General features: G+C 40.0%; 1 protein-coding gene across 1 annotated transcript in view; it reads right to left on the bottom strand.

Moving 5' to 3' along the window:
* USH2A (usherin) overlaps nt 1–20255 on the bottom strand; it is a 635462-nt gene that overhangs the window by 349969 nt on the left and 265238 nt on the right. Inside the window, 3 exon segments of the mRNA XM_037497740.2 lie at nt 15926–16120; nt 18678–18764; nt 18881–19078. Coding sequence (XP_037353637.1) covers nt 15926–16120; nt 18678–18764; nt 18881–19078 — 480 coding nt within the window.

Genomic DNA, 20255 nt, shown 5'->3' with positions numbered 1-20255 from the left:
TTCCCATTTCAAGGCAGGTGAAACAATAATAACCACTGAGAAAGGAGAGCTGCAAAATAGAAAACAGAAAAAAAGAAGATGAAAGCTGATGTTTTGGTTCTTGCCAACTTTAAATCCCAGGAGGAATGTTTTGGATGGTTTGTAAATCACACCTTCAAAAATGTGCTATATAGTTTGAAGCTGAGGTGGCATTTCATTCCCATTCTAATGGGGATTTTGCTCATAATGTTGTGTCTTGGAGACAGTTTGTCAAATCATTGAAATAACTTCCCCTAAATGTGGTGAGTACCATCTACTTCAGCAAGAAGATTAGTGTCATGATTTAGCATTTTCTCCCCAATTGTCAGTGGCTAACTGTTGGGGTTGGGGAAGTTACTGGTCCACTAAGTGGCTGTCAGTAAATCAGTATCATGAAGTCATTGCATCCATGGCCTGGGACAGGGGGTTTGCCTCTCTTGACCCTCCATCTAGACGGTTTACCAGAATGGATGAAAGTTGATGCTTACTGCAAGTTTTGCTGCTACTGCTGAAGAAAGAGAAGACAGATACCCTCTCCAAGGCCAAGGAAAGTAAAACATCTTGACTATATTCCTAGAGACCACTAAGTGATGGGTCTTGCTTTAAGTGTCAAGGTCATAGATTATATAGTCTCCAGGGCAGCACTACTGAGATACTACACCATCATCACAACACATCCAATTTTCTCCTTTGCGACTCTGGGACGGGCACAAAAGAACACCATTTATCTTTACCTATTTTCTAATTTGAGTAAATACTAGGCTATAACAACCCCAAGGGAGAAGTAACACACAGAGTAATACAGTGAGTAGAAAATCTGCATAAGGCCCAGTGGACAAGGGCATTTAGAAAATCAGGCCTTCCCGGTCCCAGATGATAGGAGATCGACATTTAATTAAAGACAAAGAAAAACAGATCATTGTTAAACATGTATTTCAGTATCATATTAAAAAGAACACTCAAAAATATACACGCATTTTAAAATAATCTAAAACAGAGAAATATGGCCTCTATTCTGAGTCTACAGAAATCTTGATAAGGGGAAATTGGGGTAACTCCTATGATGACCCTTGGGGTTTTCAAAATAGCCACTGACAATTGGGGAGAAAATGCTAAATCATGACACTAATCTTCTTGCTGAAGTAGATGGTACTCACCACATTTAGGGGAAGTTATTTCAATGATTTGACAAACTGTCTCCAAAATAAAGGCTATACCCTGACATGAGGACCCTAAAACTGGCTCGGACATGAATCTCTTTCTTTGGGAGATATCACAGAGAAGTGCTTTTCCCTCTGAATTTGAGAAAGCACTGGCCCCCAGGCCAAATGACCCTCAAATTCCCTTTCAGCCACGAAACTCCGAAATCAAAAATGGTCCCAACCATGTCAGGAAATGTGCCAGTCCTCTTTGATAATGGAAAAGGGTGAGCTGAAAAAACTCCATAAACATAAAGTGAGCATTATCGATGTTTTAAAAGTGTTAGTAGCCAGGAAGCCCAGGCCCGCTGGTGTCCGGATTAAAATCATTGTCACCAGCAGGACCAGAAGTCTCACTGCTAAGCGATAATGCACTTGGCATGAATGCTTAACATTGAGAAATCCTGACGTGCCACACGAGGGAGTTTGAAGTAAAGGAAGTTTATTCCCTTTGAACAGCCCTGGGGCCCTCTGTGGGTACAGGAAGCCCCAGCTGAGAGAGGAAGGCAGGGTTTTCAGTAAGGGTGGGTGACAGCTCAGAGGAGGAAGCTGAGAGCCCCATGGATATGGCTCCAACCTGGTGCTCTGAGGACCCCTCACATGGCAGAGGAGAGAGCCTGGCCTTGGAAAAGCCCCTCGAGATGACTCGGGAAACCCCTTGAACGTAGAAGCGGTGTCCTTTCACTTCACTCTGCCTGCTTTCCAGCAGTTGTGGGGATAGTTTCCTAAAAGTGGGCACTTTATGTCTCGCCAGCAAACAAGCATCTGTCTCTCCACCCCAGCCCAGCCCTTCCAGGGCACTAACCCAGGAACAGATATGGCTGTTTTTCCTGACAGATAATTTCCAACTTTCTCTTTCCTCTTCTCTCACCTGGAGTTTAAAAAGTGAAATTTTAATAATTGGAGGGTATCTGACTATCTATAGGAAAATGCTATAAAGCAGACACCATCTGTGCCAGCTTTTGTGTGCCTGAGGGAAGTCTGTGTGCCTAGGAACCAGCAGCAGAGGGGTTGGCTTTGACATTGAAATCTTAAGATGAATCCCTCTTTGGAAACCCAGCGAAGTATACATGTTCTGTCCGCGCACCCAGCCTGGGACGCAAAGCAAAATGGCATCCTTTTACAAGCCAGACCATTTAGGAGAAGGGAAAAAGGATTCTTTTTCTATTTACATCCTTGAGCAGATTCCTCCTCCCTCCCCCACCCACCCCCAGCTGCCAACCTAGGTGTTTGGCCGGCATCCACTGTAATCTGTTCTCCTTCATTATGTTAATCTGTGGGCGGAAAGATTTCTGTCATCTTCGAATGCCTCGTACAGCAATGGTAAACACCTTGGCCCGTCTATAATTGGACAGGTGTCTGCATTGATGTCACCCAGCTTTTAATTCAATTAAAGAACTGGCTGCTCTACTCTCATTACGCACTCATTTCAGTTGCACTTTTGTCTGGTGGTGAAATCTATACACGGTCATCGGCTACCCCTGGTGCAAAGTCTACAAGTGCCCTCACAGAGATCAAGCACAATATTTCACAAGGACGCTGACAATCCAGGACTAATTTTATGTTAGCAGAGGCATCTGGAATAATATGGAGGAATCTGAGCAAAGGTTTTAGGAATGATGCAGAGAATTTGCTTCTTTTTCTCTTTCCCTGTGTGTGTGTGTGTGTGTGTGTGTGTGTTCCTTTAAATTCTATATTATCTAAACAGGCTATCTCTCTTCTTTTAAAATCTATATTATCTAAACAGTATTTCTCTTCCTTTAAATTCTGTATCACCTAAACAGTGTCTCTTCTTTTAAATTCTATATTATTTAAACACTGTCTTCCACGGACTGGCCAGTAATTAGGAGCAGTCACAGCAAAGAGAAAAGCTGTTTCTTGCTTCTCTCCCCAGGGTTTTCCTCCATCTCCAGAGGACTCATCAGAGTACAATGCTCTTATTTATTTGCTGGCATTTCACATTTGGATCAAGAAAGTGAGGGTGGGCAAGAGCAAGGCATTTATTAAGAGAGCCATCTGGTAAGGGATACCACACAGGCAGAGCTGCCACTGCTACCTGGAGACATAATGGAAGAAGCCACCTTTTCAAAGAAAACCAACCAGGGAAGGAAAGCAGACAAGAAGACTTCTCTGGCTCAGGGCTTTGCTGCTGATATATTCTAACTTTGAAGTATCTATCCTACAACCACTTTTGAGCTGCAGACACAGCATATGTACTAAAGAGAGCAACTCAAGCTAACATTTTATATGCCTTCTGCCCACTTAAAGGAATCTCTGAAAAGAAATTAAAGTTCTAACACAGACAATTTGACACAGTGACTCCATGAAACTGAACAATGACATTTGTTAAATATGGACGCACATTTAACGGTCTAGCAGAGATCTGGAAACACATCCAGGATGCCTCCCCTCAGCTGCTCAGTTGCCCTGGAAGGAGGAATATGTTTTTGCTGTGTTTTGGGTAATACTTTAAATGTAAATAAGGAACTCTTGTATTTATAAAATGAAAGTCAGTCTTCATTTTAAGCAAAAGGTAGTACAGCAAACAAGCTTATACCAAACCTAAGGCAATTCTTTGGAAACTCTGTGTACACTGAATTTCCTTTACATGGACTTTATGACCTTGCTGAAAACTTCCAGCTTTAAGCTTCTAGAAAATCATAGACCTGGAATCAAAGATTAAACAGATTTTGATGCTTAAATGTAGGAAAAAATCACTTTTATTCTATAAAATATAGGGTCTGATCCCAGTCTTATAGAGAATGGAATGGTTTAAACAGTGATTTTAATTGACCTCAAAACATTACCCAGTTAAGATACTCCCAGCAGGCTTACATGTAAACTCAAATTTTTAATCCATGCCTTCCTGGTAAGGACTACAGAGTCTATGTCATTTTCTTTCTTTCTTTTTAATCATTCTACTTTGGTTTTACTGTGAATTTTCTTTTTTTAATTTATATATATATATTCAATCATTGTTGATTTTTGTACAATGCATGCTTTGTCTTTTCAGGCGTATTCCCCCTAAAATTTCTACCACCAAGTCACCTGTGAACATCACTATGGTCTCTTGTGCTCTTTCCTGCCCTGTTTTGATTCCTCTGCCACCCTCTCCCTTATAAAATGTCTCTGATTTACAGTTGCCTGCTGATTTTTTTATTTATTATTATTGTTATTTTTTTCCTGATCCCTTACTTCATTTCCCTATATTGGTTTCATTCTAATTCTGCAACTGGTTTGTAGTTACCCAACTGTGTTAACTTTTTACCTAATATAAAGGACTGTAAGCAAAACCATTAAGAATTATCCAAGACCTAAACTGGGAGCCAGGCAAGGAGACAGAAAGAAAAAAAAGAGAAATAAGTCACTCCCTTATTGAAATGAAAATTAAAACCACAATGAGATACAATCTCACACTTCTGAGAATGGTCCATATTAAAACAAAACAAAACAACAAAGTTGTTGTTGGCCTCTCTGGTGGCGCAAGGGGTTAAGAACCACACCATGAAGCAATCTGCAGCCTCTGCAGCATGAGTTCAATCCCTGGCCGACCAGGGAGCAACCCACATGGTACGGCAGACCTCTCCTGTCTCGCCCACTGCTCCCCTCAGCAGTGTACTTCAGTCAATCTGCCTATTCTGCTCCCCTCACTGTCTTTGGTGAGTCCTCTCACCGCCCACATCTCTGACCTGTACCCCAGCTCTTGTATGCATAAATAAATAAATCTTTTAAAAAAAACAACAAAAACAAGAAGTGCTGGTGAAGATGTGGAGAAAAAAGAACACTATTACACTGTGGTGGGAATGTAGACTGGTCTAGGCCCTATGAAAAAAAGTATGAAGTTTCCTCAAAAGGCTAAAAATTGAATTACCACATTACCCACCAATTTCACTCCTATGTATCTATCCAACGAATACAAAAGCACAAATTCAAAAGGAAATCTGCACTTCTATCTTCATAGTAGCACTATGTACAATAGCCAAGATATGGAAACAACCTAAATGCCCTGAAACTGATAAATGGATCCAGAAGGCATGGTACATATGCACAGTGGACTACTACTCACTGATCAAAAACCACAAACTCATGCCATTTGCACCAACGTGGATGGAACTGGAAGGGATTATTCTAAGCGAAGTGAGTCAGAGGAGAAAGATAAATACCAGATGGTTTCACTTATCTGTAGAATCTAGAGAAACCAAACAATGGATCAAAAACTGTCAGACTGATCCTTGAAAGTTGACAGTAGATCTAAGACTTTCAGGAGGGAAGGGGAGCAGGAGGTGGGGGGGACATCAGAGAAGGTGGGGAGAAGAGATGCAGTGAACGGTGGTCGAGGACTACGTGCACTTTGGTGGTGGGCAAACTACATGACCACATCTCACATAGAAAAACTGTGGAAAAATAAATAATAACTTTTAAAATATATAATTTATTAAAAAAAAAAACCAGCCCCTTAATGAATGGCATCCAAAATTCCTGCTAATGTCTCCAAGGTAGCATCACCCCAGAGGACAGAGGGCTGCTGCTGGGCAGAGGGTGTGTGTTAGACTCAAGTCCAGCAGGTAACCCTAGATTAGAATCTGTCTCCTGGCTCCAAGATCCTGCTCTTTCCCTTCCCCCTAAGCCTCTGTTCTACCACACAAAAAAACATGCTATTAAATGTCACTAAACACTATGGAACGCTTTATATAGCAAAAACCCTTTGCTTAACATGCACCTGCAAATGTGTCAAAAGGTTCAAATTTATTACTAAAACCCTGTTGTGTGCAAACAGAAAGCAGCATGCTGGGCTTCTGAAATGAGCAAGTATGTATGCCTATAAAACAACTGATTCAAAGGAACTCCTATCAGTATCTATGTATGTCTGTATGTGTTTTGAGTAGATCACTGAACTTTATATATTTTATACCATCTATGTTAAGCCCAATACTGGACTATATATTTTTTATAATATGTGTGTGAGTGTTTTGATGAGCTCCAAATGCAATCAAATAGAAACTGGTCATAAAAGTTAGAAACGGAAAATTTAGGTGAATGTTTCTTTTTTAAAAATCAAATCTAATTGGTAACCTTGAAGAATATGTACTGAATCTTACATTGAATACTGTTGCAATGTAGATATGCCTAGTAGATTACAAAAGCAAAATTTATATATTATAATTTTTAACCAAAAAAAATCCAAATCCTGTGCTGCAAATTCCTATTGCCTAAAATAAAAAGGAATGATTTTTTTTAAGGTCTACGTAAAGATTTGACAATGTACAAGTAGTTCAGGCACATTATGTATTCAGGAGAGTTAGACAAAGCTATTAACTCATCAACACTGCATTACCTAATGAAATTCTTCTATATTAGCTAAGCAGGAAAATTACATCATTTCTATTTTTACTATTTATGTCATAGGCCATATTTTTGCCCTGTGAATTTTTGAGATCAATTTCTTTCAAGATTTACATTTAAAGAAATAGTTTGCAATAAACTACAAACATGGAATATCAATTTGTGAAATACTATAAAAATAGCAAAGACTTCCTCAAAATTCATCTTTTATTAATAGCATCAAAATGAATTTTTTAAATTTACTTCTGATGTTTGCTTATTGTGGCAGAGACCACTAAGTGTACTCTGATTATATATTCTCCTCTCTTCCCACAGTAAAATAAAAAGAATTTTTAGCTAAGAAAATAGCCAATTCGAATAAGGACATTTCCCAGGATTCCCTGCAGCTTGTGACTTAGTTCTGCCCATAGAATGTAACTAGTGGTGGAATAAGAGATTCTGAAATATGTCTTTAAAGTGAATGTGAATATCCTTTTTCATTCATTCTTCCTTCCTCCAATGGAAGCCTGACTTGATGCCTGATGCTCGAGCAGCCTTTTTGAACTATGAGGAAGAGGACTTGTCCTTAAGTATAGTATAGCAATAATGGTTCCCTGACCTTGTGAACATCCAGCCCCTATAGTGAATAACTGTGACTAGCCATTATCAGAGACAGAAAAATTTAAGGTTGTTTAAATTGCTATTATTTTGGGTTCTCTCTCAAGTGAAATTAATTAGAAACAAATAACATCTCTATTGTTTCCATCCATAAAACTTTCATTCTAAAAATATATTACACTTCATTGAGAGTACTTGGATCATATTTTGGTAGGAAAAAAAGCAGATTTCTTCGTATGTTTATTTTGTCACAAAATAAATTAGAAATACAACAAAAACCAAAAACACAATGCAAAGGTAGGATCTAGCTTAGGAGATAATGTTTTTGGTTGTGTTTATAACAACTGGTTATTTTTCTGTTCTCTGAAACTCCCAGTTTACAAAATTAATGGCCATTATTTTAAATTGCAAATATATAGCACTTGTGTTTTACTGTGAGGTATAAACTTTGATATCAATCTCTAGTCTATTCACTCAACCAACATTTTTTTCATTTGGAATATATCTATATCTATCTATCTATCTATCTATCTATCTATCTATCTATCTATCTATCTATCTATCTATAAAGTTTCAAATATAAGTTTAAAGTGTGCTAGTATTACATATTATGTCATAAAATTGAAAACTATATAGCACCGCTGAGATTCTAGTGAGAACCAGTATCCTAATCTTCAACTCAGCAGGATAAAACCATATGAACATCTCATTAACTACAGGGCTTGTAGTAGAAAGTTGTATTCATTCATTTACCTATTTCTTCAGTCCTTGAAGAAAATGCATTGATCACCTGCCTTGAGCAAGGATGTAAAGAAGACTCAAGTAACTACAATCAGGATACACCTCTTCCAGTAGCTCACTGACCAGTAAAGAAACAGAATAGTATACACATAGTCCCCATAGACATTTTTAACAATGGGGAATAAGGAATCTCAGTTGAACAACAACTAAAAAGTAAAACTGTATGCACTAAAGATTTTATTTCAGTTATTCTTAAATAAGCATGATAGGAGCACATATTATATAGAACACACATGACATGTATAGGTACATGTGCTCATATACATCCGCATTAAGAGCAGCACCTCACTATGGATGGACTGATGACTGGGGTTAAGTTTTAAGTTCCAAAGTCAGATATAAGACAAAATCATTTATGATTTAAAGTCCCCTTGACAACTCCTTATATGCCCCATAAAGTACAGTACATTTAGTTTGGTGTATGCCTTTCACTCTTCATTAATCAGTGATTCTCTAGGGCTCTTGGTTCTTCATTCTTTCAGTAGGCACCCCAATTGATTTTCATTTTGTTCTCAATAGCTGGGACACCCTAATATTCTTTTTTTAACAATTTACTTATTTATGCATACAAGAACTGGGGTACAGGCCAGAGGTGCAGGCGGGGGATGAGAGGATTCTCCAGAGACAGAGAGGGGAACAGAAGCAGACTGACCGAAATACACTGCTGAGGGGAGCAGTGGGCAAGACAGGAGAGGTCTGCTGCACCATGTGGGTTGCTCCCTGGCTGGCCGGGGATCGAACTTGTGCTACGAGGCTGTGATAGCTTCTTAGTGCTGTGCTTTACCCTTTGCGCCACCAGGGAGGCCCTACCCTAATATTCTTCACACATTTTTTTCCAATTAACAATTATTGACAGTTTCAAAATTGGATAAATTCCTTTGTCTGTGACATTATTTTGAAAGTGTCTTTGCTCTCCACACCTTCCCTACTTCTCTGGTATGTGGTTATTTGTACCCCAATAAGACAATTCTATGTCATACCAGTCGCATTGGTCGCTTTCCTTCTTTGAATCTAGTGGGCATTTTGCATTTCCTGTAAAATGATAAGTTCCCTGCCCTAGGGGATGGAAGGATTGACCTTGTTAGAAATTGTTAGAAATGTGACTCTCACACTACATCTTCAGACCCACTGAATCAGAATCTGCATTTTATTAAGATCCCAAGTAATTCTCCCATGCAAGTACTAACCATGCCTGACCTTGCTTAGCCTCTGGAATCAGACAAAATTGGGGGTGGTCAGAGTGGTATGGCCATACATGCGATTCTAAGTAATCCTTCCTTCTTGCTGGCGACTTTCAGAAGCATAGCTCTGAAGAGTCACAGTCCCTATTTAAAATGCCTCTAGATTTTTCCCTGCTCTAGAATTGTGTTGCCCCTAGTTTTAAGGCAGTTGGAAGAAAGAGCAGGAACAACAAAAAAGGGATAAATTCAATCCCTGCAGGTGAAAAGGATCCTTCTCACCTAGCCATATCCTTCCTCCCAGTGTTTCTTCACATGTGGTCCAAGGATCTTGTGCAAAAGAACCAACCGGAAGACTTGGTAACAGGCAGATTCCTAAGTCTTAGCCTAAATATACAGAATCTTGTGCATAGAGCCTAATAATTTGCATTTTATGAGCAATCACCTTATCACCAATAGAGTTGAAAATCACTAATTACTACTACTAGTAACAGAAGAGAGAGAGAAAAAGGGATAGATTTCAGTCTGTAAGCCACTTTCCCCAGGTAGAACATAAACACTACTGCATATGAGGAGTGAAACAGTATTTGTTGCAAATGCTATATTATCAATTGCATTATAAACTTAAACTGTTTTTCATTTCTTTATCTACATAAGCTTATATTTATTTGGGCCACCTGAAATATCATTATGATTATTGCTTCACTTCTAAACTATAGTGAATAATAAATATTTTTAATTATTATTTATTATTCCGAGGAAGGAACATAACTCCTAGACTTTAGCTCAATGCAATGCAACAATAAAATTGAGAAAATATCTTCCCTACACAAATTACATCCCTAGCACTCTGCCAGGTGCTATACTTATGCTGATAGTTACATTTACGTGTTTAAACATCATAAGGAAAAAAGAAAAAAAAGAACTGTCTATGTGTAAATTCTTGAATCCACTCATTCTTGACATCATTTTCAATCAGAAAGCGAAGTCACTTTCTGAGGAGCCCTTGGTTTGAAGGGAAATGCCAGGCTGTCTCTCTGGGCAGCAGCCTTGCATGTTAACATGGCTGGAGGGAAAATCAGCAAAAGCTTCGCAGAGTTAATTGGCGCCCTTTGCAAGAAGTGTACAGATACACTGAAGAGCTAACTGCAGGCTTTCTACCCTGAGGCTCCAGCTGAGGAAATGAACTTTCAAGAACTCCCTGCTCTGAACCTTGGCCGTGCTGGGGCAATGAATCCAGACCCTTCAGTCCAGTGGGGTCCATTTGATCCTGAGTGGGGCTGTTAACCCTTGGACTCTCCTCTGCTACTGGGATTTATCTCATTTAGTCCTCTGGTAGCCAAACTCATGAATGGCAAATATTCTGTCTCACTGTCCCATTCTTCTAGTTCTCTTGCTTCATATTCCTATTTTTCCAATTGCCTTCTGCATTTTATAAGTCTGACCATCAGTTCCCACTTGGTCCTAATCATTAAATCACTTAATTTTTGTCACCCTATCATTTCCTTTGCTAATTTTATCTACTTTCTTTTAGTATTTTATAATTTTTATATGGACATACTTTTTTTTTTGACATGTACAGCTTTAAGTTTCAGCTGGGAGTGAAAATTGTCTTAAGAATTTCTGGGTAGGGCCTCCCCGGTGGCACAGGTGGTTGAGTGCCGCACTGTGAAGCTGTCCACAGCCTCTGCAGCGCGAGTTCGATCCTGGCCGGCTGGGGAGAATCCCACATGGCACGGCAGACCTCTCCTGTCTAGCCTGCTGCTCCCCTCAGCAGTGTATTTCTTCAGTCTGCTGTTCTATTCCCCACTCTGTCTCCAGTGAATCCTGTCATCCTCCCGCACATCTGGCCTGTACCCCATTCTTGTATTAATAAATAAATCTTAAAAAAAAAAAATTTCTGTGTAAAACCGAAACTTGATCACTGGTGTCAAACTGGTGCCTCTAACAGTGTTTTCTGAGGTTGGTTGAACAGAATTACCTGAAGACACTTTAAAAACATCAATACTACTTTCTAAACCAAAAAGTCAGACTCTTGGCAGTTGGCATAAGTTTTTTTAGAGCTCTTCAGTGGCTCAGTGTGCAAATGGGGTTGAGAGCTATTACCTTGTGAGAATACCAACGAACTGACCAAAGGTTTGGAAAGGACTGGAAGGACACCAGACAAAGACAAATGGACTCCTTGAAGGGGAGCCCAGAACAAATCTAATCCTGAGCTGAGTAAAGTAGGTCACAAATCTCAACACTCCTCCAATACTGGGGAGGATGGGGTGGAGGCTACAGATTGCTGTGAGGCTGATGCAAATTCACCTCAATTGACTCCCTATAATCCCAGTGAAGGTTTGCATTAGCAGCAACTAAGTGCCCAGTAAAATGATTAGAAGATGACTTAATTTTCCTGAAGAAACACCATTCTGGAGATGAAATTACGAACAGGGCAAGTGAACCCTGGAAGTGAGTATGGGAGTGCATCTAACCAGTGGGAAAGCATCTGTAATTTAAAAGAAAGAAGAGAACTCAGCCCTCAAATGAGATCAAACAATAATGTCCTGGGAAGGAATTAATTCAGGAAATCTGGAAAATTTTAAAATCATCAGTTTTATGCTATTAATAAGATCTAAAAGAACTTGGAATCGCTGAAACAAGAGACAGAATACAAGTGGTAAACAACAGCGATGAAAACTGAATATTGAAAGGTAGGCAAAAATCAAAGTGAGCTGTATGAGATGAGGAACAAATCCAAATCATCTAAAAGAAAACTGAAAAAAAAGAAAAATCATCACAGAATGTTCAAAGAGCAGATCCAACAGTGCAAACATCAGAAAGAGAAACAATTTTGAAGCAATAACCCAGAATTCAGCCTCTAAATAGCATACAGATAACAATTAATTGACATTGACTGTGCCTATTTATTCTGTGTAGGTAATTGATTTATTTTTATCTTCACAATGATTCCATAACATACAGATGGTTTTACCACTCATTTATATATGAGGAAACTCCAATATGGAATTTTATTTTTAAATTTTCCTGAGATCATACAACCAGCAAGTGGCATAACTGGTTTTTGAACCTCGGTTGATTTGACTTTACAAGCTGTGTCCTGGAACTTTAAAATGGACAACTTTTTTGGCAAGTGTTGTAATACTTTGTTGAAGAAATAATCATATATTAAATATTGTGTTACAAATGTTGATACTCTATAGCTAACATTGTACAATGCATTCCACGTCCTTCTCTTGTGCACGGATTCACTTAACCCCCACAGTTATCATAGGAGGTAGGTGTTTATATCATTCGCATTTTACCTAGAGGGTTCAGAAGACCACAAATATCAATTGCTTTGTCTAAGCTTACCAGCTAAGAGGTGTTAGAGTATCTATCACATAATATTTTTCTAAGGTAAATACTATTCTCCCATTTCACAGGCTAAGACATTAAAGAACAATCCAGTAAGATAACTATCTTCCCCCAAACACTCAAGAGTGGGTCACAGAGATTTGTATCAATAGCTTTTTTTTTTTTAAGATTTATTATTTATTCATACAAGCACTGGGTACAGTCAGAAGCGCGGGAGGGTGAGAGAATTCACCAGAGCCAGAGCGGGGAGCAGAGCAGGCAGAAGGACCGAAGCACACTGCTGAGGGGAGAAGCGGGCTGCAGGAGAGGTCTGCGTGCCATGTGGGACCCTCCTCCAGTGGCCGAGGAGCAGCCGGGGATCGAACCGGTGCTACAGAGGCCGCGGGCAGCTTCTCAACCCAGCGCTCAACCGCTGCGCCACCGGGGAGGCCCTGTATCAAAAGCTCTTGACTTCAAAGCCCAAAACTGAAAAGGTCTTAAGAGCCTTTGATCAAATTGTTGCATTTTGAGGAATTTTTTCTTACTCTCTTTCAGAAATCCTCCAAAAATGCCCTCACAGACTTTTTAAAAATCAGGAATTTTAACAGCAAAAGTTGGAAACTGAGAAAACAAGGGAGACTGAAGGAAAACAAGGCTGGAAGAGAGTCAGTGGAAAGCAATTGAAGGATTCTGAGGAGAGGAAGGTGGTGCCTGGTTTTTTTGTGGGGTAGACTCATGGAAAAGAACAGTGAGAACAAAAGTATCCCGGTTACCCAGCAAAGACATTGCAGTGGCTTGGCTAGGACAGAAGACTAATGGATTTAACACAATGTGGAAAATAGATCAACAAACAGGGATGTGAGGTATGAAGAGACTGAAGAGCAGAAATTATTTCCCAGACTGATTAACTGGGTAGCTGGGCTGTTCCTACTTAGTATAATTTTGTAGGTTATTTTTTGGCCTGGGAAAGTTCAAAAAATATTTCATAAAAATGACTAGTTACAGACTTCTTAGAACCAAAAAATAACTTACCAAATAGGAATGTTCTATTCTGGATATAAGGAGAAACCTACATTGATCCTGGGACTTCAGGGCGAACAGGAGTTCAGATTTGGATCGGCTTAGAAAATCTACTGGAAATGTCAAATTTTCAAGTCCTATTGCTTACACACATGTGGAAGTCTGGGAGTGGGAAGTTACCTGATGCTCTGGGAATCAATGAAGTTCCCTGGAGTGGGATGGTGGCAGAGGGCAGGGTTGGGGAGAGGACCCCATGCCTGAACCCTGAGTTTCTTGGAAATGCAGAATGAAGTTTCAGAAGAAGTGACAAGAACACTAAGAAAAAGGGGACTGAGAACTAGGAGGCCAACAGTCACAAAAGTGGAGAAATGTTTTAAAAATGGTGAAAAATCTATGGAGTAAATGAAGAGGAGTAAGAAGAGGAGTAGAAAGTACTCCTTAGTGGTGTAGACATGGAAATTGTTGGTCTCTTTAGCAAAGCAGGCGAGCAGAAGTCAGATAAAGCAGAGAAATGGCACCGCATCCATAGATGTGTTCTAGTAGAAACAAGTATGGAAAGGACACTTGGAAGGGAATTTAAAGAAGGAAGATTTGGGGGACTGACTTGGGTCGGTTGGTTTGGGGATCCACAGAGTTTGAACAATCTTGGGAAGAATCTGGCTAGGCAGTGGTTCTCAAACCTTGGTACACACCAGAATCAGGGAAGGAAGGCTTGTTTAAACAGGAGGGCTGAGGCTGCCCCCAGAGGGTCTGATTCAGCAGGGGAAGGCGAGTTCAAGGATTCACCTTAGTAACAAGTTCCCAGGAGATGCTGTTGAGGCTGCTGCTGGAGCCACATTTTGTGAAGCACTGCAGGGGAGAGAGCTTAAAAATTTAAGTGTGAGGGTGAATTGGTGATGGAAATTTATGGGAGTTACACCTAAGAGAAAACATACACTGTACAAAAATAAAGATGATGTAAAATATATATATATATATATATATAAATTACAAAATGAAGAAGTAAAGAAATAATTTAAAAACTGTGAGAGGAAAAAGGCAAGGAGAGCTGGGGTCCAGAGGATATTTGAAGATTTTACTTGTGACAGGATAAGGGGAAGGAAAAAAAGAGACAAAACAGAAAAAATAATGATGGCCAACATCTGTATAAGCCAAAAGCAATTTCCAATTTCTAGTGTTTTAACATATATTAACTCATTTAACCCCAAATCACTGTCAGAAAAATACAATTAATGTATATATTGGCAAGTAAGAAAGTGACAAAAACCCTGTATGATAGACTCTGTTTCTTCTCTACTATCAAAGATGATCTAATCTATGAATTATCATTAATCTATAATCTATAAACTGAAGTAGATGGGGAGGGAGGTTAGCTTTTTGATAAGTTGGGTAAAAGAAAAAATTTAGTGAGGAGAATGGGAGATACTTATTACAGAAATTCTGTGTGGTTGGCATCACCATGGAGTGCCCCTCTGAACATGGGGACTGGGAATTTTTAGATAAGTTGTTCTTTCCCAGTATGCTCTGCAACATTACACAGCCTAGAACATCAGGTTGCATCTTTACCCAGCAGGTAAAATAGGGAAGAAGGAAGTGGCAGATGTGAGGTTTTTTTAATTGGTCATGTATTTGGGCAAGAGATGGTAAGTAACCTATAAAGAAAAGAAGAATTTAGGTTGATCAATAAGAATGTTGGAAAGATCACAAGAGCAGCTCTACAATCTGTACATTTCACGTTTTACAATTCTCTGATAGAGGAAAAAATGTTATTTTTTATCAAGTCGGTTGATGCATTTTACTTTGGAGGGGCAAAGGCTGCAATGTGACTTTCCATTAAATGTGCTTTAACATTTCATGAAGCTGAAAATGGCTATCTCACCACATGTGCGTGAACTTGAGTCTGGGCGCGTGTGGCATGAAGGAAACAAACTCCTAGCCAGTGTCTGCACGGCAGGCCGCATTGTGGAAAATTGGTTCACGGATGTGCCAGCAAACTGCTGGTGTCTCTATCCCCTCTAACTTGACATAATTGGGCTTAATCAACAATTTTACAATAAATAATGGTGCTGTGAACTTGGGCTAGTTCCTAAGAGTACATTTTTGCTTAGTGTAGTAGGTAAGCTGGTCTTGGATATATCCACAAGATCCCTGAAGGATGCCTGTGGAATGTTCTAGGGACTAGCCATGTGGACCCTACACTTTTTGGAGAGAATATCAACCTTGTGGGAAGCAATCCACAAGAGCCCATGAACATACTAGAATCACCCTGCTCATCACAGGGAGAAACAGGCTTTCATCTCAGGATATGGTTACTGGGGTTTTTAGTGAGGCAAACTATAGGGTTGTTTACTATAATTGGGAAAAAATTAATTTAAAGTTAAAACAAAAGGAAAATTAATAAGGTCAACTGTCTTAAGGCCTCGCCTTTACCTGTATGGGTGCTGGCGTCGACAAATTCAGAGGTGGTGACTGGCACATGGGGCAGCCAGGGGTGGTCTTGAATGTAAGCTCTCAGGATGTGCTTCTTAACCACACCTCTGACCATGGCAGATTCATCCCAGGTCACCTCCATGCTATATCCATTCAAGCTGTGGACTTCTGAGGGAGTTGGTACACTTTGAGCAGCTGCAAAAAGAATGAAAGAGAAAATAGAGAAAGTGGCAGTTCTGAGAGGACTATTGCCTCTATTCTTCACTTTTAATGGCCGCAGTAAATCAGACTCGACCATTAGCATAAATACAATTTATTAGAGTTGTAACTTTTCAGCATTGATTTAATATGACTGCACATCTTGAGCCGTTCAGTTTAAGCGATATTTCAAAACCATCAAAACTCCATTGACCTAACGGGCTTTCAAGTCTAGTCCAGGTTTTCCAAAAACATTTAATGTATCAGACATGTTTTAAACATCACTCATAAAGGAGGAGGTGGATGGTAGTCAGATAACAAGTTCAAACAATATAATGACAGACCCCCTTGCAGCAAGATAATTAGGCTGTTATTATACGTAGTGCTTTGACACTTTTACATCTTCACCGTATTAGCCAAAAAATATCACAAATGGGATTGTATTGTAATTGAATGTCTGAGCTCATTTTTCCAAATTCAATTGTTTTTCAGGTTAATTTTAAGAACACACTCTTCGACCCCATAGGATGTACTAGATACATTCTCAATGCATATTGCAGGGTAGAGGATTGGTGCTCTTGAGATTATACAAAATAATTTCCAGAGACATCTTCTTCAGAGGATCATAGATCAGTAACACACAGTGAAGGAGCTCAAAGGAGCCACACAATCTTCCCTATAAACTGAGTGTCTTCATTAAAAAACCCAGAACCTTTAACTCTTTATTAGATACGTCCACGGTGGTTCTGATCAGCAACAACTTCATTACAGCTGCCTGTGCTGGTGACATGGAGAAAAAGGCCAAGAAACTTCATGGCAGGCAATGGGTGGGGGCCTGTTTTAACTCCTCCTAGATGCCCAGGCCCTGTAGGTGGAGGCTCACTCTTAGTTTTCCCACATCAATATCCCTCTTCTTGGACTTGACAATTCAAACCAATAAGAAAGGACAGCTTCCAGGAAGGAAAAGAGGACGTAAAGGCTGAGGGGAAGCACACAGGTGGAGAAGTGGCATCTGGGTGGTGGAGAGACCATGGGCCCCTCTGGCAAACACACAGCCCACACAATCAAGTTTCTGGTATAGGGACAATGGCAACAAGGTTGATTTTATTAGTCCTGAAATGTGGTACAGGGCAAAGTAGAGTACTGTCTAACAGATGGTCTTTTCATAAGGGACAGAACAAAACTGACTGAAAAATAATTAAATAGTGCAATTATTCTCCAACCCTTGGGAGCTTGTAGCTGCTCAGTGTTGTGGTCAGATTGTAAATATGAATTTATGGCATAAGACTTTGTGGTCAGATCATTGCTATCAATTCAGAGCTTTATTTGCATCCTTTCTTGGGTGCACTCAGAAAGGGCACTATTCAGCTAGGCAAGCCAGCACCTTCTAGAAGCCTATTGACATTACTGAATCAGACAGAAAAGCAGGCTTCACAGTGTATATTTGTTAATAAAGCACAGGGGTGTGAAATGGGGGTAGAGGGCATGGCAGTCACAAATTATATTTTCTATCAGCTTTCTCTAAGCTCTGAAGTTGAAATGGATTTGCAGAGATCATTCAGCTCACTGGCTTGCCTACAAACAGATGATAATTTAAATTATCCAGGAAAAGTGTCAAGTTGTCCTCTTCTGGAAAATCTGTATGCAGAGAGCTTTGAAGATTCCTCTTGCAGCCCATCTCAGTATTTAATTATTTTTTAGATTAAGAAGATTCTGCAAAGGATGCCTTGGGTGAGTGCCCCATTTTTGATAGAAGAGAATATTTTGATGAAAACTCAACTTTAGACCAATGGCAACTTGCTAGGGATAAATATTCTTTAAGAGACATATGTGGCCATCATATAGAAATGCATTTGCTTTTCTGACAAATATTTGATTCAAAATGGTAGGAACCAACTGATTCATAAACTTGTCTTGATGAACACCTTCCCACCATGCAAAAAGGCTTTTTCACATACTCTGTTAAGTACAAACCTACTTATAAATCAGTTGTCTGAGATGAGATCTAATGCTTCTACTTGTTTCTCCTCCAATGCAACAAAAATTAGACCATTCAGCAATTACTATCCTGGGAGAGTCATTCCAAGATCCTAAGAGTCAACACCGTGGCAAACATCCGCCACAATGTGATGAAAGACACATCTGCTTCTAACTAGGTGCAGGTTTCAAATGCACTTTCTGTCAGAGAAAGGGGATGAGGGTGTCCTGACTGTAGCTTCTTGGGGTCTGGGCACTCTGTAAAGGCTTCCTATACTAAATTCTGTAGACACAGGCCTATTAAATCCCTCAGACAACCTGAACTTCCTTCCTTTCATATCTGAAGAGGAAAGAATCAAGCCAGAACAAATACTTCTCAAATACTTGAAAAATCAAAAGCCCTGCTCAGCGAAGCCACTGACGGATGTGCTTAACAACCAAGACAAGCTCTGGCAGAAGACCGCAAACACACTGGCTGCAGGGCAGTCACCTTTCCCTTTCTTTACAAACATAAACATGTATGTACAAATACCCATGCATGTGTGTGCACATTGATGTTAAGGTGAACAATATTTACAGGTTCCTGGTGTGCACACTTGGTTCCAATCACTGTGGGCTGACCCTCCTTGGTGGGAGGCTATCACTCAATGCAGGGATTCTTAAATGGAAAGAAGTTGAAAGGTGAAAACATCAGTCATGTAGACAAGTGGAGGGCTGCTGGGGAGATGGGTTGATGAGTAGGAGACACCGAGTATTCAATTTAGAGCCCCTCCTTCTGGTAGGGATGGAGCCTACTCTCATAAGCATGCTCTTCTGTCCCCAGGTAAACCAGGATGGAGTCATTTCCTCTGCAGTTAACCATGCTGTCAGTTGACAGGCATCCATCCAGATTGACTCTGACAGCACTGCTGGACACAGATGCCAAGTGGATGGCAGCACCCTGTGCAAATTTCACATCCTTTATGCAATCGCTGAAACCTACCAAATAGTCCAGGATTAGTACCACATGAAAGATTGGAGTCATTGATGACCAGTCACTCTTGTCTTCTACTGTATGATATTTTGATAAGGTGTGGGGGGTACTTTAAATCCAAGTTTTAAACTTTCCAATCTTATTTGAGAAATCCTTCATGCCCCATCCTGCTTCTTATTAGGCAAGTTGCCACTAGGAAGTATTTATATTTGTTGTGACAAAAATAGATAAGGCCATCATTATAATTCAACTGATAATGGTTATAGTCAACTGAGAGTATTTTATCTCTTCAGGCCTACACTACAACATTCGGTTTATCCCATGAAGTATATTACAGGCAATCATGCATTATGGTGGTGGGGTACCCACCTGCCCCCCAGTTCTGAATATTAAGGAGCTCTTGCAAGTCAGTGTAAAAGTACCAAAGAGTAATACTGCATTGACATGGCTAGTCATCAGCTCAGTGGAAAAATCCCTCTTGGAGGACATGATGCTGGAGAGCAGGAACGAGAAGACAGCTTCTATGTGCACGAGCATCACCAGGAACACACAAAAATCACACAGCATGCAGGGAATATACTCGCGCAACACCCATTTCAGGGAGAGCCATCATGTTGAATATGCAAAATGGTTTTATGTTCCTGAGAGAATAAGGACCAAATTCAGCTTGGGTCACAGGGACCCAAAGGTGTCTCAGAACGTGTGCTCTACCTAGCTGGCTTTAGAATAACCCCAGGCAGCAAAGTTCAGCAAAATTAGGCAGAGAAGGTGGAAGGACATGCATTTGGGGAATGCAATGCTGTTTTTGCTGGAAATCCCCAGGGCATCTAGCCATCTAGGAGAGAGCAGTGGCTTCGAATCCAGCTCTTCTGTGCAGAGTCCTGTTCAGGTGGCTTGGTGGCACTCTGTCCCCCAAACTGTGCAAAATTGTAAATGAAGGGACAAACGGACTGTTTGAGATTGCTGCAGCACACACACTAGACTAAACGAGTTTGAATGGTCCAGACACATGCTTAGTTCTTTGCAAGACTACAGCACCTCAGCAGGAAAGGAAATAAAACATAATGCAATGTTTACCAGTAACATAAGTTAATAGTAACAATGACCATACAGTTCTCTTCAGCATTTATATGATGTCTTATGATATCTTCAAACACATTAAGTTGCAACCTATTTCCTTTT

Source organism: Talpa occidentalis, unplaced genomic scaffold (genome assembly GCF_014898055.3).
Source record: "Talpa occidentalis isolate TD23 unplaced genomic scaffold, MPIMG_talOcc4v2.1 talOcc4.8, whole genome shotgun sequence".
Taxonomy (NCBI): domain Eukaryota; kingdom Metazoa; phylum Chordata; class Mammalia; order Eulipotyphla; family Talpidae; genus Talpa; species Talpa occidentalis.
Note: the sequence above shows the minus strand (reverse complement) of the source record. Positions and strands in the feature narration are given on the sequence as shown.